The 26,874-nt window shown below is 40.2% G+C and overlaps 1 protein-coding gene across 2 annotated transcripts in view; it reads left to right on the plus strand.

Moving 5' to 3' along the window:
* Positions 1–553: 553 nt before the first annotated feature.
* DTWD2 (DTW domain containing 2) overlaps positions 554–26,874 on the plus strand; it is a 93,540-nt gene continuing 67,219 nt past the window's right edge. Inside the window, exon 1 of one of the 2 annotated variants that reach the window (XM_026865588.1) lies at positions 554–623. In XM_026865588.1, coding sequence (XP_026721389.1) covers positions 607–623 — 17 coding nt within the window. In that variant the 5' untranslated portion in view covers positions 554–606. The remainder of the gene's footprint in view (positions 624–26,874) is intronic. The other variant, XM_026865586.1, reaches the window with a different exon arrangement.

Here is a 26,874-nt window from a genome sequence, read left to right on the forward strand (position 1 = left end):
AGTACTGTAAAGATAAAATGAGAACAGACACTTCAGTATGGGTCCAGAGAAACCGAGGATAAAATGACCACAAAGCTGCTTGCTTTTTAGGAGACAAATTAAGTGACAATTTCTTTAAAACTAAAGTTTTGATGGAGATTGCAGTGCAGGACTGAATTTTGCACTCAGTTTATTTTTGCGGTGTATCCTCTCCATTGTCTTCTTCAGGAATATAACTAAATGGTGCTTGTCATTGAGCACAGCATTCTGTGACATGACCTGGAGTAAAAGTCAGTCAGTGACTTAGGGTACATCATGGGAAGAAATATTATGAAACTTGATTATTACTCTGAACATTATGGTGGTGGTGGGGAATAGGTATTTTCAGCTGAATCCCTTGATTTGTCTAAACTACAGAGTAGATTTTTATTGTAAAGCACCTTAATGTAATTTGAGTGTGTTTGGAATCAATGTTTATAGTGGTGATGGTCTGAATAGAATACAAAAGCACAGAAGAATGGGTTCTCTTTAGTATCACCTAGTGATTCCCAATGGGGACCGACTTGAGGTTTTGGCTGATTGACAGCTTTCTAGCAAGTACTGAATCTGTCAGGATGTGAAACACAAATGTGGGAGCAAGGTAGGTAAGTTTTCATTTTGGATAATGTGAATGACTTGAGTGCCCTGAACGAACAGAAGTATTAACATCTTTGAGACTTTCTGCTGCCCATAGTGGTTGTGAAGAAAATGCTAGTGTTTGCAATAGCTTATGTTGGAGAATTTGAATGAAGTAATGTAAGGAAATTTTACATTTTAAAGGAGTGTGTATGTGTAAGTGCTAGTTTAAAAAAAAGATTGTGGAAAATGATCCTATGCATAGTTGATGTTTGAGATGACAAATGGCTGATGCAAATGAAGTACGTGCAGTTCACTTTATGCTGCTTTATTCTTGAGGCTACAATTTAATACATGTTCTGTTTGTCTGCTGAAACCAAAAGATCAGTGGTGATAAACACTGAATCACTGATGGTTATTTAATAAATTCTTAAGGCTTTCTCAGCTTACTTAAATATTCAACTTCCTTTCAGAAGTTAAAGCCCCACACCCAAACATTTAAATTGGAAAATAAGGTCAACATAGTTTCCAAGTTGCTGTTAGCCTGGAAAACAAAATCAGTACGCCCCACAACTGAAACCATATAGGACAACAATTTGATTTTGTGGCGTGACACTCTGATAGCAATATAACATTTTGAAATTGTGTCCTTGTGTGGGACAGAGTCTAGATACTTGGTGTGCTGTTAGGGAAGAAGCCTTTTGGTCGTACAAAAGCACTAAGTACGCAATAAATACCACAGATCTTGACTGTGCATATCCAGAATTTTACTGTAGTAGAAGAGGAATGTTTTCCTCTTTTCTGAGGAATGCTTTCAGGAAAAACTTAAGATTTTTGACTGTGAGTATCATTTATGATCCATGGGCACTGCTAGATCTCGTGGGCCATCACAAATCCCCACTGGAAATGACTTTCTGTGTTTGCAGGACTAATTTATGTTGTAAAGTTAGGATAATAAGCACTGATGTTTTCTCATGTTCTGCTATGATATATGCTGTTATACAGTATTTGTATTTCAAGAGGGGGGAAAAAAAAAAGGAAGGAATACCTGTAATCCTTTAATACAAATGCTCCCTTTGCCTAAATCTAAATATACTTAATCTGGGTACTGTGTACGTGCTCTTGATAGCGCTGATAGGTTGATAAAGGCATGTGATGGCATAGTGCTGCTTCATATTTTGAGGAAAAATATAATGTATTGTGTCTCGTATTTGTTAATCCTGTAAAGTCATATAAAGTCTGAGTCTGAATAAGCAATGGGGTCTTACTTCAGCACGGTAACTATATGCAGTTGCTTTATAGCAGATTGGTATAATAGTTAAGTGTACATGAATTTTAATTAACTATCAGAAAATGTGAAATAATCATGCATTAATTTCTTTAGCAATGTCTGCTGAAAAAAAATGACCTCATAGCCTTTGATTTCTTTGATGTTCTTAAAGTGAACTCTAGGCATTTATTTCCACTGCTCTAAGTTTATTGGAATTTTTCTCTCACTGAAAGTATTGATTCTTTATCCCTGCTTAAATAAACTTCTTATGTAACTGAAACCTTTTATTTCACCATGACTTGTTAGAGGTGACTTACTACTCTGTTTATATTCTTTAAAAAGTTTCATGCACTTCCTATTAAACTTGCATTGAAAAAGGGAAAAAAAATACACATGGTTAGGTGACAGACATGACTTGAGTGAATTTTATTATTCTAGGTTCTTAACTGGTGTATCGAAGACAAATATTTTAAAACACTATTAGAACTTCTAATGACTCCTAAATCAGAGCAACATTTTTTCTGAATTTACTTATTTTCAGTATAGTTGAATGCATAAAGTGGGTTTACAAGTGTCTCTGAGAACCTACATGTCAAAATTAGATAGATAAATAAAGTGGTTCAGCAGAATTTAGAAGGAGCTGAATTTGTGCATCATCAGGAGGCAGAAAGAAAAGGGCTGAGCAGATGAAACAAAAATGAGATCCATTCACATTGATGTTAAATTTGACAGCAACTAAAAGACAGGTTGTACCAGTAATTATTTTCCTTCATCATGAGAGGTGAATTCACTGTGTGACTGGAAGGACTCTTGTAGGATTTCAAGAGGGAGTTACTGTATCTCATGATTTAGTATTAGTCTGTGTATGTACTGAGCTACTGTGAAGGAGAGTAAGTTTCATCTAATCTATGGGGATCTCTGTTACTTGTGGTTGGTGCACCAGTGATAACAAGATTCTAGTGATCTAGCTCCTTCTCCAAATGGTGGTGAACAGGTGCAGTATTATCATCTTATACTTTGGGGTCATTTTTTGCCACTGTAGGCATTTTTTCTTCTGCTGTGTGAAGTGAAATATCCGCTTCCTATCAGAACATAACTGTCAATGATGTCTCTCAGTCTGTCAGGGTTAGAGTTCTCAGCTGCAGCTGGAATATGATTATCGTGTCATCTCACTGTTGTTTATATCACAGAATCACAGAATGGGTGAGTTTGGCAGGGATCTCTTGAGATCATCTTGTCCAGACCCCTGCTCAAGCGGGGTCAGCTAGAGCAGGTTGCCTGGGACCATGTCCAGTTGGGTTTTGAATATCTCCAAGGATGGAGACTCCACAACCAGTCTGAGAACCTCTTCCAGTGTTTGACCAGTAGAAAAGTGTTTTCCTGTGTTCAGATGGAGTTTCATGTGTTTTAATTATGGCCATCATCTCTTGACCTGATAGTGGGTGCTGCTGAGAAGAGTCTGGCTTCTTTGTATTTATCCCATCAGGCATTTATACGCATGGATAAGATGTTCCTGAACGTTCTCTTTTCCAGGCTGAAGAGTTCCAGCTCTGAGCCTCTCCTAGAAAAAAAGCTCCAGTCCCTTGGTCATCTTTGGCCATGTGCTGGACATGGTCTGGTAAGTTTGTCTGTATTGCGCTGGGAAACCCAAAGCTGGAACCAACACTCCAGATGCAGCCTCAGCAGTGTTGACCAGATAGGACTCCTGACCTCTCACTCCCTTAATCTCCAGGCAGTGTTCTTAATACAGGCCATGATACTGTTTGCTGCCTTTGAGGCAAGGGCAAGGACATTTTGCTGGCTTATGATTAGCTTGTTGTCTGCCAGGTCCTTCTCTGCAGAGCTGTTTTCCAGATATTTGGTCCCAAAGCGTGTGCTGGTACCTGGGGTTATTCTTCCCCATATGCAGGGCTTTGCATTTCCTTTTGTTGAAACTTCATGAGGTTCCTGTCAGCCCATTGGTCCAGCCTGCCAAGGTCCATCTTGTTGAAGCCCAATATTTCCTGATGAGGTTTTTCTAGGTATTCCACATAGCGAAAGGTTGAAAGTTTAATAGCTGGTTTATTTCTTTGAACATATCTAGTGTTAGACAAATTTTGATTTAGCAGAGTGATACAGCAGTGTACTGAAATCATGATAGAATCACAATATAGCAATTGCAATCTACAGTGGATGTTGGATCACAAACCAAATGTGATTACCAGTCTCTGACTGCTAACCATTGCTACACCATGTGTCCTGAGTTGCTGGAAAGGAACGTGTGGGTCGAACCCTGCCTAAGCCCATTACTCTCTTCAAAGTTCCTTTGGTGCTTGTTCATTTATCAGTCACACCTCTGAATGGCAGCACAGCCATGTACCCACCAGTCCTCCCAGTATATCATCTCTGAACTTGCTAAGGGTGCACTCTGTCCCATCAGCCAGGTCCCTAATGAAGAGGTTAAACAGTACTGGCCTCAGTATCAACCTCTGAAGTACTCCACTAGCGACTTGCCTTCAAATGGACTTTGTCCCACTGGTGACAGCCCTCTGCACCTGGCTGTTCAGCCAGTTCTCACTCCTCATTGTTGGCTTATCTAAGTGGTACTTCATCAGTGTATCTAGGAGGCTGTTATGGGAGGCTGAGACACTGTCAGAAGCCTTACCAGAGTTAGAGGTAAACAACATCCATGCTCTCCCCTCATCCACCAAGCTACTTACCTCACTGCAGAAGGCCATAAGGTTGGTCAAGCATGATTTCCTCTTTGTAGATCCATCTGACTACTCCCAATCCCCTTGTCCTTCATGTGTTTAAAAATGGTTTCCATGAGGATTTTCTCCACTAACTTCACAGGGATTGATGTGAGGTTGACTGACCTGTAGTTTCCTGGATCTTTCTGCCCTTCTTGCAGACTGGAGTGACGTTTGCTTTCTTTCAGTCTTCAGAAACCTCTGTCACTACCCAGAGATAAATCAAATTGACCTCACAATGCCATCAGCCAGCTCCCATGCATAAGTGCAAACCTGTGGACTTTTGAACATCCAGTTTGTTAAAAGTGCTCCCTAACCTTGTCCTCCTCCACCAAGGGTAAATCTTCCTTGCTCCATACTTCCCCCTCTGACTTCAAGGGCCTGGGATTCTCAAAGGCTGGCTTTACTGGTAAAGACAGGTGCAAAGAAGGCATTGAACACTTCAGCCTTCCCTGTCCTGTGTCACCGGTTTTTCCCTGCCCCATTCAGCAGCAGGCTCATGTTTTCTCTAGCTGCCTTTTTTGCTGGTTTGGTACTTGGAGAAACCTTCCATGTTTGAGTTTTGTCAGGAGCTTCTGGCTCATCCATGCAGGCTTCCTGCCATCTCTGCTGATTGTTGGGATGGACCTTTACTGAGTTTGGAGGAGGTGATCCTTGAATATCAACCAACTACATCCTGTGGGATTCTTCCAAGCAGATCCCTGAAGAGGTTGAAGTCCCTGAAGAGGTTGAAGTCTGCTCTCTGCAAATGCAAGGCAATGGTCCTACTTTTTGCTCTGCTCTTTCTTCTTAGGATCCTGAACTCCACCATCTCCTGGTCATGTCAAGGCTGCCTCTACCTTGTTCATAGGTGTCATATTTAGCAGAGCAACTTTCTGTGTGGGTTTCTCAATCATGTGTGGCAGGAATTTGTCATCAGTGTACTCAAATCTCCTGGAATCCTTGAGCCCTGCTGTGTTGTCCTTCCAGCAGGTATCAGGATGGCTACAGCTGCCCAGGAGGACCAAGGCCTGTGAATATAAGACTGCTTACAGTTTTTTGAAGAAAGCCTCATGTACTTCTACCTGATTGGGAGGTCTAGAGCTGCGGGAGATCTGAGCACACACACAACCAATGTGATCAAGCAATGCCCATTTATTACCACTAAGAAAGCCGTTTTATAATGTTCTCCCGCACATGTGAGTAACATGCAGTACAAGTCCTCAAGATTGAACAGTTAACTTAGCCCGCGCTTTAAACCTCCTTATGACTGGATAAAAAGTGCCACATCAGCCGTGCCAGGCTTTCTGCCTTGTGTAACTTCCTCTTCCGTCCCAACCCCTTTCTGGGGGTTGTTTGTCTCGTCGAGTTTCTCCCCCTTATTCAGGGTCACATCCTTATCGCATTCTTGCTCAGGCTGAGGCTCTTATCAGTCTTGTTCTCACGCAAGGTTTGGTGTGCTCTTTCTATGATGGCTTGTCCCGTGGGGGAATGCAGTATACCTGTGATGCTTGTCTGAGATGGCATTAGCTATGCGGTAGAGATCTTGTTTCGCTTTCTTTGTAAGTACTCTGGGTGATGTCAGTGAAGGATCTCTTCATAAAATATCAAACAAGCTATGCAGATCATCACCAGGTAGGCCCAACAATAGCCACATCCAATTTATGGTTCCTAACAATTTCTGTAAATCTTTTAAAGTCTTAATATCAGTTTTAAGTTTAACCTGTTGCAGGACAATAGTCTGTCCAGAAATTCTCCAGCCCAGGTACTGCCTGGTGGTGATATCTGTACCTTTTCAAGTGTTATTTGCAACACCATTTGAGATAGTGAGTCTTTGATTAAAGCAAGAGCCTTTTCCATGATCTCCTGTGTTTCTGCTGCAATAAAGATGTCATCTGTATAATGATATATAACAGCCTGGGCAACCTGGTGGGACTTTTTACGTCTTCTGGTAAAACAGCCAAATGGTACCATTTTGCAGGTTCACTAACATTAATAGTGAGTACAGAAAAGGCAAATTTAGGTGCATCATCCGGATGCAAGGGAATATTAAAAACAATCCTTTAGATCAATTATTACAAGGTGGCAGTTTCAGGTAATCATTGTTGGAGAGGGCATTCATGGTGGTAAAATACCCTTATCCTCCATGGCATCATTAATGTGTCAGAGATCATGTAGAAGCCACTATTTACCACTCTCGTTGAAAATAACAAACTTAATTGTCCTTGAATTAAAATATTAAGGTGGCGAGACTTTTCCCTTGGCAAGGGCCACTGACCCACCCACACAAATGATTCTATTTTCCAGGTTAGTTTCAGGGTGGGTTTCAGGGTGGGTTGTGCTGTAGTGGTGATTAAAACAGATTTGATCCAATTTGAGTTCCTCATTGAGCCATACAGTCACAACCCCAAAATGTAATAGGGGTTTCCAGTATAAATGAATATTCGCTACCTGGTTTTCTGGGCTTCTTATTGCTTTGAATTGTTACAGCATGACCACCAACCCCAAAAAGCACTTAGGTTATCTAAGCTAACAGCCAATCTGCTCACAGATATTACAGTCACATCCGCACGAGTATCTAAAATGCCTGTCAGCTCAACAGATTCTTTAGCTTTAGTGAGAGTATATTTTACTAGAAGTCAACCTTATGTCACTGTCTGAGCCCAAAGTATTTAAGGGGTACCTGCTGATCCAAATCCTGAGTCATTGTGGCTTCTCAGCATACTATTAGGGGGAGCTGCAGTAAAATAAGCAAGCTGAGCAATTTTTGACCCTTTTGTAACTGAACATGGGGGGTACAGGCCATAATTTTGATTTTCCTCTTCATAACCAGCATCTACGACCCATGTAAGATTGTAGATGATCTTTTGATCAGGCAGATGGTACAGAGGTGCACTCTCCCTGCAGAGTATGCACCTAAATTCAAGACAACAATGAACACAGAATTACTGCCTCCTGCTAGAGGAGGTATTTCACATGTAACATTTAAAACACTTAGCCTGAATAAACAGCAGCACCGATGACCCAGCGGGCGAGCACTAGGGCTCTGCACTAAGGCATTAAGAATATATAAAGCCGTTGCTGCATGACAGTGTCAGCACCTTCTCTCTGAGAAACTTGCCGCTTTTGTTGGGGCGGGGGGGGCAGGCTGAGCGCACGGTGCCGGGCTTGGCCGCAGGCGGTCACTCCGTGGCAGGGGACGGGGCTCGGGGAGGCCCCAGGCTGCCGCTGCCAGCTCCATACTCCACACCCTGCCCACTGCTGGACTTCGATGCTGCCTCATTCTCCTTCCTGATGGTGTCAGGTGCACTTCTGGTGTTCTCAGCTCCTGATCGCGCAGCTTTCAGTTTAGCTCCTGCTGCCCGCCGGGTGCCTGGTTGCGCAGTCAATGAAACGAATGGATTTTTTCTGTGACCTAATGCGACAGAAGTCGCTAGGGGCGCAGGCATTGGAGGTGATTATCAGAATGAGATGCTGCTCCGATCCCTAAAGTCTCTCGGATTTGTGTCCAGAGTGTGCTATAGCTGCTCACTTCTTTTGCTGACTTTCCTCCATCACTGATCGAATCCCAAAGCTGTTTCCCTATAGATTCCCAGGTAGATGTAAGTCCCTTTTCTCAGCTCCATCTTAAACCTCCTAGAGTGAATTTATTTTTCTTTTTCCCACTCATTGAGAGGATATACTGCAGGAGTTTCACCACTGCCTGTTCGTCCTTGGCACGTGTTGACCCCATTCCTCCCCGGACACCGCCTTTCGCAGATCTTTTATCTTCTATCTCTCCCTTTTATCTTTTTCCTTTCACTTTCCCTTTTAAAGTTACAGTGCGCTGCTTCACGCCTTCAGACACCGGGGCAGTGCCTGGATATTTCGATTGGCTTTCTCCCCCTCAGATTGCACTCCAATGAGTCCCCCTTAGAGAAGATTTTGTGCCAATCTTGAGGGCCCCACCCAGGGACGCCACCTGATTGGGGTAGCTGAGCACGCACACAACCAATGTGATCAAGCAATGCCCATTTATTACCACTAAGAAAGCCCTTTTATAATGTTCTCCCACACACGTAACATGCAGTACAAGTTCTCAAGATTGGACAGTTAACTTAGCCCGTGCTTTAAACCTCCTTATGACTGGATAAAAAGTGCCACATCAGCCATGTCAGGCTTCCTGCCTTGTGTAACTTCCTCTTCCGTCCCAGCCCCTTTCTGGGGGTTGTTTGTCTCGTCGAGTTTCTCCCCCTTATTCAGGGTCACATCCTTATCGCATTCTTGCTCAGGCTGAGGCTCTTGTCAGTCTTGTTCTCATGCAGGATTGCTCACATGTCCATTCTCTTGCAGAAAGTCCTCTTGAATCCCAACATAGAGCTTCACTACAAAGCACCTGTATTGGTCTGCCTGCTGATCTGGACCCATACAGTCTAAACTGACTGACCTGTCCCAAGGCTGAGCTTCAGCTTTTTCAGCTGTTGTCTCACATAAAGGGCAACTTGCCCTCCTTGCCCTTCTTAGGCTGTCCTTCCTAAAAAAGCCCATATTCCTCCATCACAGCATGCCAGTCGTGTAAAATTTCCCACCATGTCTCCATGATCCCAAGGAAGTTGTAGCCCTGTAACTGCACACAAACTTCTCTCTCTTCCTGCCAGTATTTCCAGAAGGTCAAGGGAGGTGATCCTTCCTCTCTGCTCAGCACTGGTCGTTTGTTCCCATCCTGAGTTTAGAAGCATTTCAGAAAGTCACCCAAGTGAATCCATTCCTCAGTACAGGCTTAAGACCCTTCCCCATTAGGCTGTTCTGCAGGCACCTCCTTCTCATGCCTGTCCTCACTTCACCTCTGTTTTTTTAGTTTCTATATTCCTTCTGTTTCTATCACTCTTGTGAGTGGGCTTGCCTAACCAACTTCCTTACTTGTTTGCTGAGGAATCACTACCTTCCCTATAATTTCTAGTTTAAATCTCTCCCTAAGAATAGTTTGGCCATTCTATTGACAGAGGTTATTTCACTCATTTAGTAAATGCATCCTGTTTCTTTTAAGTAGCTGTTGACCCTCAAAGAGGATCTCATGGTTGTAGAAATCAAAATCCTGCCGCTGACACCAGCTGCACAGCTAGCTGTTAACCTTCAGGGTCCATTGGTTCTTCTGAGACCCTTACCCTCACCAGCAGGACTGACAAGAACACCACCTGTTCCCTCAGCCGCCACACCCAGAGCTCTGTAGTCATGCTTGATGCTTCTCAGGTCATCCCAACAGTGTCACTGGTGCCTACATGGAAGCGCAGCAGAGGGTAGTAGTCAGAGGGCCAGATGAGCCTTGGTTGCTTTTCCACAATACCCCAAATGTGAGCCCCCAGCAAGCAGCAAACTTTCCTAGAAGACAGACCATGGAGGGCCTTTATCCCCTTCAGCAAGGAATGTTTTACTGCTATCACTTCGTGCTTTCATCTAGTGGTCCTGAGTGGGTTATGACAAGCCATCAGAGATGCTCCATTGGACAGTACTCCCAGCTGATGAGAATGGGAGTGATGAAGCTGTGAAGATGGTGAACTTACTATATAACTGCGAGTCACTGGGTGAGGCAGGAGCCTTCCTCCTTGTATGAGAGGTCACCACCTTCCAACCTTCACTGTAATAGGAGTTTTGTCTTAGAAGCTTAATGGGCACAGGTTCTTTATGCCCCTTTGCTGCAGCTGAAGGCTGAGGGTCTCAGAAGAGATCCAGCTGATCTCTTTTTTACATTCTTTGATGTTGTGCAGGGTGATGTCCCACATCTCTCTTTCACTTTGTAGAACAGATAGTGGACAACATGCCCCAGTGACAGGCTGCAGAGAATGCCTGCAGCCTGAGACTTGCAGAGGTGTGTCCTCCTTCTGAAGCTCCATCTGGATCTTAGGATCTAATAGCAAAGGGATGGTTACTCCAGTGGAGACTGAGAACTGTGCCCTGTGACCACCATTGCTGAGACCAGTGTAGATTAATTACTGTAGAATATCTCAAGTTGGAAGGGACCTGTAAGGGACATGAAATCCAACTCCCGGCTCCTCACAGGACTACCTAAATCATACTTAGGTATGACTAAGAGCATCGTCCAGACGCTCCTTGAACTCTTGACAGGCTTGGTGCTGTGACTTCTCTGGGAGCCTGTTCCAGTGACTGACCACCCTCTCTCAGTGAGGAACAACCTTTTCCTAATGCCCAGTCTGAACTTCCCCTGATGCAGCTTCATACATTTCCTCGTGTCCTATCACTGGTCACCAGAGAGATATGATCAGCACCTCCCCTTCTGCTGCTCCCCTTAAAGAATTTACAGTGATGAGGTCACCCCTCAGCCTTCGCTTCTCCAAGCTGAACAAACCAATTAGCTCTTATGCTGAGTGAGTTTTCTGCTGCATGGGCTTTTACCTGCTTTTTAGCTGCTGTAGGTGGGCTTATCAGACTGGAGATAGAAGGTGGAACTGTGGAAGCTTGACTTGGGAAAGTTTAAACTACTGTAAAAGAGCACTGAGATACTTTTGATTTAGTAGTATTAAGTTATCCCCATTCAAAATGAATTAAAATTAATGACATATATCTTGTGAGATACATAAGATAATAATTTAATCACTAATGATGAAGTCATATTAATGCTGTCATTCCTGGCTATTTGACCAAAAGCTGGCAGAAAGAACTCAACAGAGGACTTGGTCATGGCAGAGTTATAGTGTAGTACTGATACAATATGATAGGACTGTTCTTAGTGTCAGTCAAAGGTTGCATTATGAAGGTGCTACATACTGTAGTTTGCCTGACAGTGTCTCAAGTGTGTCTGCATCATCAGCGTTTGCTGAGGAAGATACTCTAGTAGGTTGTATTTAGTATTTTGCAGATATGTCTAAAAAACCATATGTGAAGAGTGATTATGTTGAAGAAATTAAATCTTAGGTCCGCCTTTTGAATTTTTGTGGAAGGACTTTGTCAGTGACACAGCTCCACTTTGAGGCTAGGGAAGAGGGGAGTGCCTAGCAAGGAAACACTGAGGAGTGGAGCTGTGTTTTTTAAGAGTTGTCTTCAACTGTTACTGTTAATAGCAAAGTGGGCAGGTATATTCTGCGTGTTGTAGTATAGCTGAAGAAATCAGAAGTTATTCATATCTTCATGGATTTTTTTCCCTATGGAACTGAATTTTCTTGTAACTTTCTTCATTTATTACTTTTCAAAAAACATGGTTCATTTACAATTCTTTGGTACTCTTGTGTGGCCTAGTAACTGCATGCGTAGGTTTTTCAGAGTGTCCAAATGTGGGGACAGAATTCCTTGAACTGGTGAATTGATGAGACTTTTGTAAGGTAGTTTCAACACAGATAAGCCTGATAAAATAATTACAGGTCTTGTCACCTGTAAGTTGTATTTCTTCAAAAAATAGCTAGAAGTATTGGTAAAGGTTTCTCATCTCTTTATTATGAATGTAAAGTAAGTGTTTATTCTTGACATTGAGTGATTTTTATATAAATCAATTCAAATATGTAAATAATTTAATACAGAAAAGTAGAAATGTAAATGTATTTCGGTTTCCTTAGGTGTAGGTATATAGGCAGACGAGAAGGTAAGAGAGACCTTGGTGTAAATCAGGTGTCTGACCCTGCTTTGGGGCTTAGTCAACCCCATAGCAAACATGAGTGACATGAAGAGCAGCTCTGTTGTCATGACTATATTATTTTTGATAACTTGATTTAGGTGTTGATAACCAGCTTGAAGCATAGAGAGATCTGAAGCAGTGCCCTTAGAAGGCTGAAAGGTGAGTTAAGTTCTTAAGCAAGGACCTGCCTGCCCTCAGAATTGAGGTTCATTGTACTTTACAGACCAGCACAGAATCCAGCTGCAAGACCACAAAACAAATTATGGTTGTGAGTTTTACATTTAAACACACGTGCATCAAGGGGAAAACATTCCTTTAAGGTTTTACAGACTAATGAAGAATTTTGGCAAAGGTTATTCTACAAACTGTGAAAGTTTGTTTCAGCAGCAGAGATATCTATGCGATAATATGTCAGCTCTTCTGGAGAGGCTGAGAAATTTTAGTAGGGCTTGGTAGTGTGGAAAGCAAGAATACACAAGCTGCAGGTCTTTACCATTCAAGAATTATCTTTTTTCTTCATAGACACATACATCTTCTGAGTTTTTATTTTCAGTACAAAATTCTCAATGAGTTTTAAAGAATGTTAGGAGAGACTCTTGAAATTATACACTTAATAGTAAAATAGATGTAGAATTTACCAACTAAAGGGAAGGTGTAACTTGCTTGAAATTGATGAACTGAGATATATGTAATCTGTACCACACTTTAGGAAGAAAAGCTAAAGGTAAATGGAAAAATTATGAAGTGTTGGCTTTGAAGTTCAGTGCCTCTTACATTCTTAACAGTCTTTTATTAATGTTGTGTTAAATGATTGTAGTTTACACACTAATTCTGTGTCTTCTATTGATTAGAATTATAAACATAAAGCTAAATACTGGTCGGTGAGTTTCAGTTTATTTTTATTCTGCATTTAGCAGTTACTGTATCTGGAGTAGTTTCTCATGCCATTGTTTCTTTGCCTGGTATTAGCAGTAATGGGTGGTGCCTGCACTGTTAATGAAAAATTTTAGTAACTTGAATGTTACTTCTTTCTGCTGGGTTAAATTTCAAAGGCATTTATTCATTTCCTATTATATTGTGATCAGATTAATGAGTAGTGACCTTTTTAGGCCACTTATTTTGTGCTCAACCAACTTCATTAGCATCCATTTTGATCTGCTGGTGTTGGAAAAAAAAAAAAAGTATATCAGACTGGCCACATCCTTTTGACTATGGACAACTATAGGCTAATAGGAGCACAACCAGAGATGAGAACTGCAGCAGAGAATAATCTTGTTTATTAAAACAACTCTAGTACCTTTGATCTGCTTCTTTTCTGTAGTTACACCAAGTGCAACTTTGCCTTGGGGATGGTAGTGTATTGTAAGAGAAGCCAAAGATGCTTCAACATTAATCAAATCTTCCCAATTTAACCATAAGGAATACTAAAAATACCAATAGCTCCTTTACAGGAATTGCTATTGATTTTTATAAACATAACACAAAGCAAAAACCTAAAAAAATATGTATTTTACTTTTCATGCTCTGATGGTTTCAAAAGTAAGTGAGAGCTGAAGACTGTTATCCATACAAAAAAGTGTTGGTTTAAGTGCAGCCAATTCTGTGATTTTTTTCTTGTAATTTCTGAGGCTTGCATCTGAGATTGGCATAGGTGAATTTCATCTGGAATGTGGTGCTGTGAAACAGAAGAGTAGTTAGTTTTGAGGAAAGCCAGCTCTGACATATCTCAGAGTTGTTCATGATATAAAAATACTGTAGAGCTTGCCTAAACATCCTGTGACTGATGTAGTTTTAGTTTACTCAGATTCTTCAGTTATCCTTTTTTTTTTTTTTTTTTAATTTTGTCAGCCTAATTGAGTTTCATGTTTACAAAATCAAGCTTTCCCGTCACTTCAGATGCACCACTTAAACCTCCCTCCCTTCTTGAATCTATATGCCTAGAATTTCTTAGTGGTGTGTTTTGTTGTTTTTTTTTTTTTTTCCCGACTTCCCTGAGAATGAATTATCAGAGTGATCTGACTTCTTTCACCACTAGTTTTTTGGCTGCCTTTCATTTATGATTTTTTTTTTGTATGTTCCATTTCAGTAGTGGAAGGTTGTTGTTGGAGTCTTGTCTTCTCCTTTTAGTGACTGTATTTCATTCCACCATCTGATCTCCCATCCAGTACCTGTGTGTCACTTTCTCATTTTTTAAGTCACTGTCCTCTGAGCATTGGATTCAGTTTTCTCTTAGCTCTTTTATGGTTTTACAAGGATTGTACTTTTGCTTCACAAGCTCTGCCAAAACTTTTTTGTCAAAGTCTATAACACTTTCTGCTTGGAACAAATAATTCAATCTCAAACTCCTGGATATGTCAGTGTCGTAGCTGCCTGTGGTGTTCCCGGAAGCATAGCTCTCCTTTGGCGTCTAAGACATAGTGCTCAGCTATATTTTTTTCTTCCATCTTCCTAAATGCCATTTCTGAGTTACGCCAGTGATGCCTGTATTTCTGGTAACGGGTTATTTTAAAATTCTTTTTCCTAGTTCCTAAAGCTATTAAACATCTGTGTCAATATTGAAGAACTGCAAACTGTCTGTAACAAGTGTTTTTTATTTAAACTCAAATTTGTCTTCTCATGAATGTTCAGCTTAGTCACCTAAAGGAGAATGTACTTAACTTTTGTCTTGCTGGGCAGCACTGTGTAAAGAAAACACACAAAATGAGTCCTGGAGGCCTCGTCCTATGGCTCTTCTGGCACAACAGTAGTAGATGGTAGATGATTAATGTTGTAAAGTTAACTCGAATTTTTCTTACCTAATGAGTAGTCAGATACTCACTGTCAGATACTCGCTGATTTTTCTCTCTTTCTACATGTTTTTCTTAATTGTTTCTACATTGGCAATGAATAATACAATTTTCTGATAATACTATGAATAATACAATTTTGGGGGGGTTTTGTTTTCTGTTTTAAGTAGTGAATCAACTGTTAACCAAAAGGCTAGAGATTTTAGATAAAATTGAGTGTGTAAGCTCTAGGTTTTGGAAGAAGTACCTTAAAGGGCACACTTTTTGTATGAATTGACAAGACCTGCTTAGACAACCTTACAGTGTTTGTTACAAAATACTTTCATTTTCTTATGGTGGCAGGTAATAGGCACTCTTCCCTATACTTCTGTTTAGTACCAGCATTTCAACATTTCTGTTTATTTCAAAAGTCCAGTTTAATGACATTGATAATAGGTGAATTGTGCACTAGAGAATAAATGGAGCAAATTGGAATGAATGTGAAATATTCAGGAATTATGTATTTTGATGCTCATATCAGATAGTGGAAAGAAAATGCTCCTTACCTTAAATGAAGCACCTACATTTTGTGAGTTTATTAAGTAAGCCAAGCAGCCTGGAGAAATCCACTGCTGGAAGAGTTAATCAGCGATAAGATCAGAGTGTTAGGGGATAGTGACTAACCATGACTAGTTGTGTTAATACTTGTTTGTATTCTTAACTGCTAGAAATTGGTAAATCAAGAGAGTGGTATTTTATAAAGAAGGATGATCAAAAAGGGTTATTTGGGGGTTCTTATGATTTGTTACTTGTATGGGACAACATTAGTGGTCCACTTCAGTTATATAGTGTATGGAACTTGTTTTTTCTGGTAGTTCTGAATTGAGTATTGCACTTGTGCAATTTGGAAATAATCTGTTGAATTTTTTTCCTCTGTGTGTACAGGATTTGATTTAGAGACTTGATAATTTCTCTCTTTTTCATTGAATAGAATTTTGATCCTGTAAAATCATTAGGGTTTAAATGTGTTTTGCTATTTTTTAATAGAAGAGCTTGTTAATTGTATCCTCTAATAGGGAATTTTTTCATTAAATGCCACAGGGATGAGTGATTAAATCCAGATGTGCTGCTTCTCTTGGAGACCTACATTTAATTCCCATGAACATCTAAGTTCTTTTAAAAACACTAATGTTTGGAAAAGCAGGCAGCTAATGCTTTAAGTTGTTTTTAAGTGCCTTTTAGAGTATGTCATCTCCAGGTAAATTAAAAAAAACCCACCATCTAGCACAACAGACTTTCTTGCATGTATAGCCCCTTCATGCCTTATGAAACTGAAGCAGGGATTTTGACAGGTGTTTTAAACTCGAGTATTTCCAAAGGGATCTAGACACCTAAATATTGTAGATCTTCAGTCTCTAGAACTACTTTGGACATCTTTGACATTTCTAACAGTGTATATACAGTGTATATGATCTGTCAAACCCTATTAAGTTAGTTATCCTTTAATATTCTGTATGAGCTGCTGCTTTGGTTTTGTATTCTGTTAATGTTTGCAAATAAAGATTGTGTAGCAGTTTGGAGAGGGGTCAGGGGAGAAATTTAATAAGGACACTATCAGTGAACTAATGAAGTCATGTACCACAAAACAAGTGGGAATAGAGGACAGAAGGAACAACATTCCCACCTTCTTTGCCAGACTGGTTAATAGATTTAATAGTACCTAACCATGATGACGGGTTTTGATATAGTGTGTTTACAGTCAACTGACTGGATAAGAATACTAGGGAGGCATTTGACAACTTTCTACAATATCCTGGTATTCAAGCTGAGAAGATACAGACTAGATGAATGGGGCTGCACAATGAACAAAGAGCTGGTTGGGTTGTTGAACTCAAGTCATCAACAGTTCAAAGTCTGTGAGACAGCTGCTTAGGAGAGGTTTCAATGGGGGTTTATGCTGTGTGCAAAGCTGGTGAACATGCTTTTAGTGACCTAGTTGGTGGGATGGAAAGCATGCATGACAAGCTTGCAGGTGCCACCAACATGGAGGGAGCAGTTGCTGTACTGTAGGAGGATAGAGCTGCAATTCAGAGACTGTATTGTCATTAGGAACCTCATAAAATTCACCAAATTCAGAGCCCTGTGCCCAGGGCCAGATAAGCCCTGGCAGCATTGCAAGCCTGCATACTGTCTGGGGAGGGAACCACTCTGCAGCAAAGAGCTAGGGCACTGAGGTGAGTAGCAGGCTGAGCTGGGGCCAGCAGCATGCTCTGGTGGCAGAAGAGATCCAGTGTATCCTGGCTGTTTTAATGAGAGTGTAGCTGTGTTTTGACCTAAGAAAAAGAAATTACTCTTAGTGAGAGTGGTTAAATGCTAGAGCTGGTTGCCTGGTGAGACTGTAGAGTCTCCATCCTTGGAAGTGCTCAGATCAGGTTGCTTAGGGCCTTTGAAATTATTGCTGCTTTGTGTGGGAAGCTGACCCAGATGACCTCTGGAGGTCCCTTCCAATCTGAATTTTTTTATGAGTCTGTTTATAGCTTTGGAATGTTGTGCTCTGTCTGAGTTAATATCAGTGGCCTCTCAGACCAGGCAATGGTAATTTTCTCAGCACAAAATCTTGCTATTGTGGTCCATCTCATTCTCATCAGTCTCTTAATGAGGTGCTCAGGGGCAGTCTAACCTTATTTTAACTTTTATGAGCATGCTTGCCAAATATACTACAGTAGTTATAAAACTAGTGTTTCCAAGTTACACAAGAAAGGTTCATCTATACAACAGACTATTAGCTTTTTTATTCTAAAGAAAGTAGTATCGTAAGGTATTTTTCCTAAGAAACACTGCCAGCAAAGCACCTTGAATGGTCATTAGGTACAAATCAATATGGCTCTGAGTATTGATGTGGTGATTGCTATATGTAGCATTTAAAAGCACTTGTATGCTTTTATTGTTGTATGCCTTAAAAGCAACGTTTACAGTATGCCCCAAAAGCTTTAGAATAACTTAATGAACTTCATGCCTGGTTAATTAAATAAATTATTCTGTATTCAGTAAAAATCAATGTTTTAATGAAATATAATAACTGTTTACTGTTTAATAACAGATATACTATTTTTAAATGTTATTTCATTGCATTACCAGGAAACCAGTTGACTGCTTTTTAATAAAGTGATCCCAGATCAAAATCAAAGTGTGCTTGACAGAGTGCCTGCTATTCAGAAAAAGGACGCTAGAGTGTAGTTTAGCATTTATAGTACTCTTACAGATGGTATCAGGAAGTCTTCTGAACAAAACATTGGTTGCACAGTGCCTTTTTTCATATGGTGTTATAATGTTGAATTATACTGAAGTTCTCTGATTGTATAAACACAGCTCCATTCTTCACCATCTATGGCAGAACATGTGAATAGTGCACTAGAATACTTTAATTAAAGATTCTATTTAATATTTAACTGTTTTCCTAACATTGGCCATATGAAGCTTTGTTAACTGTATTTTTTTTTGCTTACATTCAGTTGAAGGTAAACTGTAGAGAATGGTAGATTTTTTCCTTTTAACAGTATGTACTCTTTAAAGAAGTTTTGTCTGGTAGAACACATCCACTTTTATGTTATTCCTAAATATAGATTAAAATGGGCTTTCTATTATGTATTCATCTGTTCTACCAAAACAAAAGTATTACAATACCTTAATTTCATTGCTTTTTTTGGTTTGTTTGTTTTTGAAAGGAAGAAAGCTTAAATTCATAGCTCTAAGTAACAGGACATGACATTTTTTCATGAATTGAGAGATTCAAAAACTTAGCTCTTTTAATTTCTGAAAGATGTGTTGGTACTGAGCTATTTGCATTAAAAATCAGTGGCAGAATTCAATTCTGACTTAATTTGGTACAGAACTGAGCTTTTAATTTGACTCCTCTTTATCATCTGCTTGTTTCAAACTAGGATTCAGACTTTGTTATTGTCAAATAAAATTATATGCCAGTAGGCTCTGCTTATAAAATACTATATTAAATAAGGTAAATTCGTATAGGTAAACATTATGTAGAGATAGAAAAGTCAATTTTACTTGGTCTGTGTTTTTGGAACAAGAGAATGCTGTGGATGTAACTAACAAATCAAAACTGAAAAACTTCATGAACTGTGACATGGAAAGTTAGTGTTAGAAGTTTTTATTCTTGCATAGATTCTTGCAAGGTGACTCTTGATGACAGGTTATAATTACCCTTTTTAAATCAAGAAACCGACAATAACAAAACAACAATGTAGGAAGCTTTTAACTTAACTTTTAACGTAATTTAGCTTCAGATTTGTATACTGTATTTACACAGCTTCAGTTCTGTTTGAACCACTAAATGCAGCTAAAATGTACTGTCATAACTCCAGCTAGCAAGTGTCTTTATCCCTCAGCTTCTCAAGCTGCCTTTCCCATGGCTCCCTGCAGTGTTCACTATGATTCTACATAGGGTGCACCCTGTCTTCCCTCATGCCAAGGTACCAGACTGAGAAGGTGAGGGGGTGAAGGGCTGGTTAGCCACAATCTGTGAGTCGTCCATGGAGAGGCTTTTTGGGCAGGCATGCCGGGAAGCTAGCAAGCCTACGAGAACCTGAGGCTAAAGGGAAGACCCTGACCACTAGTCATGCCAGGTCAGTAAAGGTCATCTGCTATACCAAAGTCCAAGTTCCATGTGTAATGTATTTTTGGTTCTCTTCTGGATTATAATGAAATCTTGGTGTCACCAGAGAATCAGTTTTGAGTTCTGCATCTGGTGGCTTTTATTGCCTTGGAGGAACTATGTTGTTCTGCTGAAAACAGTCTGAGTAGGAGGGAGAAGCAAACTTTGTTTAGGCTATGCTAATACTTCTTTAATTTATCTGTTATGTATGTTCTTGTGTGTGGAGATACAGATATTAGCATCACACTGGACTGATTTGTTTTGCAAATCTGTATAAAAATGTAATAAAATTTGTGATTAATTGTGTACATACACAATTAAGACTTAAAGAATTATTTGTTGCTAACGTAAACAGAAACTGAAATACTGTTAAAAATACTAATTGCTGATGAATGTATTGATGATTGCTCAAATGTCATTCCACATTATTAAATAAAATTTAATATTGAATGAATTTTTTTATTTAGATGCTTGCTGAAATCGAAGTTGCTGAAGAGCAAGTGCAGCAGTGGGGGGCCATGGGCACAGTGCAGCCTGGCAGTGGTGGTGCTGCCTGGTGAGGGCATCCACTGCATGGCAGGAGCAGCCCAGGTTGGGTCGTGGCTTAGTGGCCCTTGCTAGGGAAGCCACACAGCAGACACTTCCTATGTTATGACCATTTTTGCTTCTCTGGACTGTTGCATACCTTAGTGATCTCAGCCCTGTTCTAGTCCGTGCCTGTAAGATAGTTTTCAGCTCTTTGTTTTCAGTTCTAGTCAAGAAAATAAGATAATGGAAATATTTTGGGCCACATTTGGACAGACCTTCCTAATTCGGGGTGTTGTTGCAGGTAGATAGGCAACAGCTTAAATTCTAGTCAAGTAACTGCTCACACCTTTTCTCCTTTTTCATGCATAAGCTTTTAGAAAGGGGAATAGGTCAAATTGTATAACCAGAGTTCATAAAATCCTGCCTACACAAAGTTCAGATTCTGTGTCTCTTCAATGAAAATTAATGGAGGGACATAAATTAAGAAAGGGTTAGAAATAAAAACTTCAAGAGAGTCTCTTTGACAGTCTTTATTTTTATAAGCATTTTGTATTCTAATGTTAGAAATGGTTTGGTGCAGCATTTTCAGACGTAGGCACTTCTTAACCATCTTTTAAGCAAACTACACGTCAATTTAAATAAACCATAGCTGGACTAACTTTATCACATAAAAGCCAATGGCACAGTTTCTTATTTTGTAATTATTATTTCAAAGGCTAAAATAGTAGCAGACATTTGGGGAAACAAAACTCTTCAGTTTGAAGCAAACATTCAAACAAGTGTACTTCTATAGTGTTGCAAAAAAAAAAAAAAATCTTCAACCAATGATATCCACATGCCTCATTTAACTTAAGAAGCATTAACTTAGGAACTTCATATGCTCTTTAAATATATACTTCTGTTTTTACTTTATGCTGTTGACTGGAGTGTTCTCTGCATATATACAAATGGTTGAAAGAATCAAGATGCTGATTCTGTATTGTTGGATTTTTTTTTTTTTTAATCTCTTTCTTTCTTGGTTTGGTGGCTTCCCTGGCAAATTCTGAGCTTTTCCACAAGACTTTTGGTTACATAATTCTATTTTATCTTTTCTTGTGACAGCCTCTAAACTTCTGTGACAGATTGGGTATTATAAAACTGGCAGTGTGTTCAGTTTAACTTTTTAATCTTAATGTCTCAATGGCTGGCTTTTAATGCCATCACATTTTACCTTCTTCAACAAATTTAAAGCTCTGCTAACTGTCTGGCATCAAGCTTGTCAGAGTGCCAGCTATTTTGCCAGACTGGAGAGACAAGACTCATGAAAATGTCAACAGTCTCATGCTCATTAGTTTTTGGCTTTCTGGCCTTTCTGTAAGGACTGCAGTGCTGCATAAGCTAAATGCTATTTCTGTATTTAGTCCTATTAGTTACAGTGGAAACCACAGCCAACTTTAATGTAAACAGTTGAAATAGTTGAAAGGGTATTCTGTTGATTTGTTATTTGCAAGGAAAGCTGCCTGCCAAGGTCTGCTTCCATACAATAAGTTAGGAAGATATTTTCTTCTTTGTATCTTTTCCATAGCACCAGAAGATATTTGTTGTTTTTAGTATGTTCAAATTAGCCTTGTAAAGCTGCCATAAACTTTCCAGGTTAAAAAAATGCAGGTTACTTGTTTGCCCTTTATTATTTAATTCAGGCAAAAAGATTATTTGTCTTGAGAAATGGTCACATGAGAACACCGCACAACTTACAGCCTTTAATAAAGGTGGCATGGACCTTGTCCACATTCCTGAAATGTAGTGACTTTTGTCTGTATACATTCAGCATGGAAGTATGTAAAAAAACACTGCTTGAGGACAGCTTACACTTTAACATATAGCATTCATACAGATGCTGTACTAATTTCACTGGGTCACCTGTTACCTTCTACTGTAATTTAAAGTCTGAAGAAAATGTTCGAATTAATTTAAAATCATTCTAATTTAATTTCCTTTCACTGTAGTGTTATAAACTTCGTAAAAGCCACTTCACCCTTAGTTGGTAATTCCCTAGATAGAACTATCTCTTCAATACATAATAAAAATGTGTTGTAATTTTTACTTAGTGTTCAAAACCACTGTGAAAAATAGGATAATGCAAAATAGAAGTGAAGTTTGGAATTATATATAAACTACTAAATACTTGAAAGGCAAGGTTTTCTCTTTACTAGTTTTAGATATTTTAAAAATACACCTTTTCTGGAGAGAAATATACTTAATAGCTTAATTTTTCAAGAAGCGCACTAGCTGATGTAATTTTCCAAAAGACAGGAGTGTTGTCCTTAATGAGAACTCTGAGGTCATGAAATAAATTACTGTTTCCATCCTTTACTTCTGGAGAGTTGCTGGTTTTGTCCAATTTTAGTCATAAATCTAGGAAGAATAACACCTTGTAATCTTAGTAAGTAAGACTTCTCAGATGTTTTGCTACAGTTGTTCAAATCCAGACTAGTTGAGGTTTGACTGAAAATCATTGCAAACTGATAGCTGTTTGGTGCTGAAAAAGAAATGAGTTGGTGATGTAAATCCCATTTCCAGTGGCTGGGTGTCTTTGTCGACCCATCACCTCCAGACCAAGCTGGCTACTCTGTGACAACGCAGGATCCAAGGGTGGTGATTTCCCCTTTTCCTATCCCCTCCCCTTCTCTTTTTTCTCTTTCCTCTTTCTACTCTCTCTCTCTTACATATATTCATGTGTGTAAGTTTTGTAGGAATTGAATTGCTATCGGTTGATCATTGATGGGTCTCATTGCCAAAGTGCCATTATTCATTCTCCGTATGGTTATCAGTTGATTGTTGCCAAATTGTCTCCATTTATTCACTGAAGTGATCAGTCAGTACAGTCAGCAGCACAATTATTCCTCTGAGTCATTGTGGTGACTCGGCCTGCCCTTCCACTCTGCCGAGCAGAGCTTGGCTCTTCCACCCACACGCAGCCTCTTGGGGAATTCAAAAGATTCACCGCCTCGTAACCCACTGCATGGGACGAGACGAGGTTGTAGTTCATATTACTGAGAGTGGAAAATGGAGAGAGGGGCAAGGGAATTATCTTTTCACCATAGCACTTAGGACCAGCAGAACTGCTGAGAAATGGTGCCAGGGGATTCTGAATGCTGGGAAACAGTGCTATGATCTCTTAGCTGCTCATTAGTAGTGCATGTCTTGAGAGGCAGGGAGATGGCTCTGTCTCCCTGTCCTCCTTTCAGAACCTCTTCTGTGACATGTCTCTGTCCCTATCCCATTGCCTTCTCCCATTGCTGCATCTCCTGCTCCTGATAGCTCCAATGGTGGAATACCAGATTGGTTCAAAGGCAGTTTTTGTCCAAAAATGCTGTATTGCTTTTTGAGTGCCTCTGTTGTATATTATGCTTCTTTATATTGTGTCAAAGCTTACTGTGTGTGGTGGGGGTTTTTGGTAGTGAGAGAGGGGGCTACAGCAGTGGCCCTTGTGAGAAGCTTCTAAAAGCTCTCCCGGCTTCAAGTCAGACCTGCCTCTGGCCAAGGCTGAGATAATTAGCAACTGTGGCTATGCCTCTATAATAGCATATTTAAGAAGAGGAACCTGGCAGGAGGAGTTGGAGTTGTGAGGAGAAGTTGCAAGGAGGACACCTGTGTGAACAGGTCAGTGGAATAAAGGAGAAGGAAAAGAGGGAGGTGTGCTGGAGCAAAGAACCCCCTGTATCCTGTGGTGGGATAGCAGGGCTACCCCCTTGCCACCCATGAAGGTCCATGGTGAAGCAGGTGCTCACCTGCAGCCCATGGAGGACCCCACGCCACGGCAGGTGTCTGCGCCTGAAGAAGGCTGGAACTGTATGGGAAGAAGCTCCCGCTGTTGTGGTCCAGTGCTGGGAAGATTGCAACATGTGAGGGTGACCCATGCTGCACCAGCTCAGGAAATGCTACAGACTGTGGAAAGGACTCGCATTGGAGAAAATTCATGGAGGACTGTCTCCTGTGAGAGGGACCCCATGCTGGAGCAGGAGAAGAATGTGAGTTCTCCCTCTGAGGAGGAAGAAGCTGCAGGACTGACTGCACACTTCCCATTCCCTGCCCCCTGTGCCACTGTGGGGAAGGAGGTAGAGAAATTGGAAGCAAAGCTAAGTCCAGGAAGAAAGGAGGGATGGGGAAAAGGTGTTTTTAAGGTGTGGCATGTTTCTCACTGTCTCACTCTGTCTGTTAAGTGTTGTTAGTGTTTGAATTAAATTGATGTTCTTCCCCTAATGAGCCTGGTTTTTGCTCATGACCATAATGGGTGGGTGTGTTGGTTTAAGCCCTGCCGGGACCGGAGACCACATTGCCGTTGCCTCTCCCCCACCCTCAGCCGGTCGGGCTGGCAGTGAGGCACAAACCCCGGGTTAAAATAAGAAATTTAATACAACAGTGTAGTAAGCAATCTGAACAACAACAGTACCAATTATAACAGCAATAAACAGTAATAACAGTAAACAAGACATAAGATATACAGAGAAATACCACAAATGGTTACAGACAGCTCACTTGTGTGTTCCCTACCACCAGAGCCACAAAGGAAAAAGTTCCCACGCTCCCAACATCAGCATGGTATGAATAACCCGTCTGGAGATCCCTTCCCCCTTCTCTGCTGGGGAAACTTAACCCTATCCTAGCTGAACCAGGACAGTGGGCTACCCCTCCCTCTCCTTATCTCGATTCCTGAGCCTTTTTCTTCATATCCTCCTTCCCAGTGCTGGGGGGGAAGCAGGGAGTGGGCAGCTGCATGGTGGTCAGTTGACCTCTGGGCTCAAACCATGACGTTGTATTGGTAGTGTCTTATGGAAAGAAGAACAGATGCTATTGAAGGGAAGTTGCTACAAGTATACTTGAAATTGCTAACGTACAGGGACCTGTAAAGTAGGACAGTTAGTTTTAACATTAATCATCACTTGTGGTTTACTAGCTTTTATTTTTCTTGTATTTTACTGCAATGTATGTAATTTAATTTATACTTTTTCCTAACTAGCCTCTGTAGTCATGACCCACTTGTAAGATGTTTTGAAACCTTTAACTTCTTGCCTAGTAAAGATAAGACAGACCTTGGACAGTCTGGAAAACTCCCTGAGTACATTCCTAATAGCAGGAACCCAAAGAAGACAAGGGCCTAATAAGATGCCAGAGTCAAGATAAGTGACTGAAAGCTGGAACAAACAGGAGCTGAAGGACGGGTGAAGTAACTCTGTGACCATGTAAGGACACGAGAAACCTCAAGTTCACTAACGGACAGTGTGAGACAGGCTATGTAGACCACTAAGGAGAGAGAGAAGACCCTCACTCTATTACGCATTGTCAGACTATGTGAATGAATTCTGAGAACCGTTAGCATAAGACTGCCTCTTCTAAGAAATCTGATGAATATGTATGGTTTTCATGTATATTAGAGTGTTTTGTTAGTAAGTGTGGCAGTTGTGGTGGAGCGATTCCCAGTGCTGCCCAGCGCTGCGAATAAAGAATACCTGCTTAACAGTTATACTCAATTCTGACTGTTGAGTGAAGCTCTTTGTTTCACTATGTTGTGTCAACTGTACAAGTATCAGAAAAATCATCTGGAAACTAACTTGTTAAATACAGCGATAACCTGTACTTGTTTACTTTCATGGTCATGTTGGTTTGGAGATTGATGATACCGCCTTGAATCTCTTGTGGTACAAAATGCTAAACTTAGTCTGGTATATTTTAATGAATTGTAAATGTTGTGCTGCAGTGGCTTTCCTGGAACTAGATGGAAAAGTTTTGAAACGTTTAACAATACACTATAGGTTCAAATTGCTCTAGTCTGATAGTGCCTGAAATGTATGTTTCTAGGAGGTTGCTTCTCTGTTTCTGCCTGTCATTCTGGAGCAATGAAAGAATGAAGCTGATATGTGTAGACATTATATGGAGTCCTGACATTCAAACTCAGTGCCTCTCGCTCCTTAAGCACAGTTCACATTCCCTATGCATCAGAAAATGACCTTCCACAAAATGTAAAGACACCAAATGACTTTGTGGCTCTCTCACAGTATAGTGGTAGAGCTTTTGTATGAATTGGAACAGGTATTCCAAATTTCTGACCAGCTGAGTTAAGTTATTCCTGTCAGATTGCCTGAATTGTGTTGAAAATGATACAAAAGCCTTTGTGCAGGATACCGGTAAAATTTATTTACACCTAAAGGCACCTAATTTTTGTTTCCAAAGTAGTTGATGCATGTTGGCAGGTAACATGGAAGTAAGTTTTTTCCTGTAGTGTGTGATCTTTTCTTTAGATAGAATACCTTTTCTGTGCATGTTTTTACAGAGGTTAGCAGAATAGTTAGTCTTGTGCATCTAGAGACGATGAAGAGGTTGAGGACCTGGGGATGAGAAGGAGTATTTATTTGTCCTGGAATGCATATTGACTAATCAGTAGATATCATAGATATCAGTTGTGTCCTGTTAATTAATATACAATACATATATAATTAATCACCTTTTAAGATATCCATTTGAAATTCAAAAGGCACAAATAATTTTCACGATGAATTGTACTATATGCTTTTCCATTTAAAAGTGTCATTTTAATTAGGAAATTGATTCATGTTCTATTAAATTCACTGGTTGTACTATTAAAAAAAACCAACCAAAACAACACAGCAAAACCATGCAACTGTTTTATTTTTAAATTTACATGGGAAGCAAAACCTCAGCGATACACCCCTTCCCCCCCCCTTCCCTTCCCTTCC

This window comes from Athene cunicularia (genome assembly GCF_003259725.1).
Source record: "Athene cunicularia isolate RWA chromosome Z unlocalized genomic scaffold, athCun1 chrZ_part1, whole genome shotgun sequence".
Classification (NCBI taxonomy): Eukaryota; Metazoa; Chordata; class Aves; order Strigiformes; family Strigidae; genus Athene; species Athene cunicularia.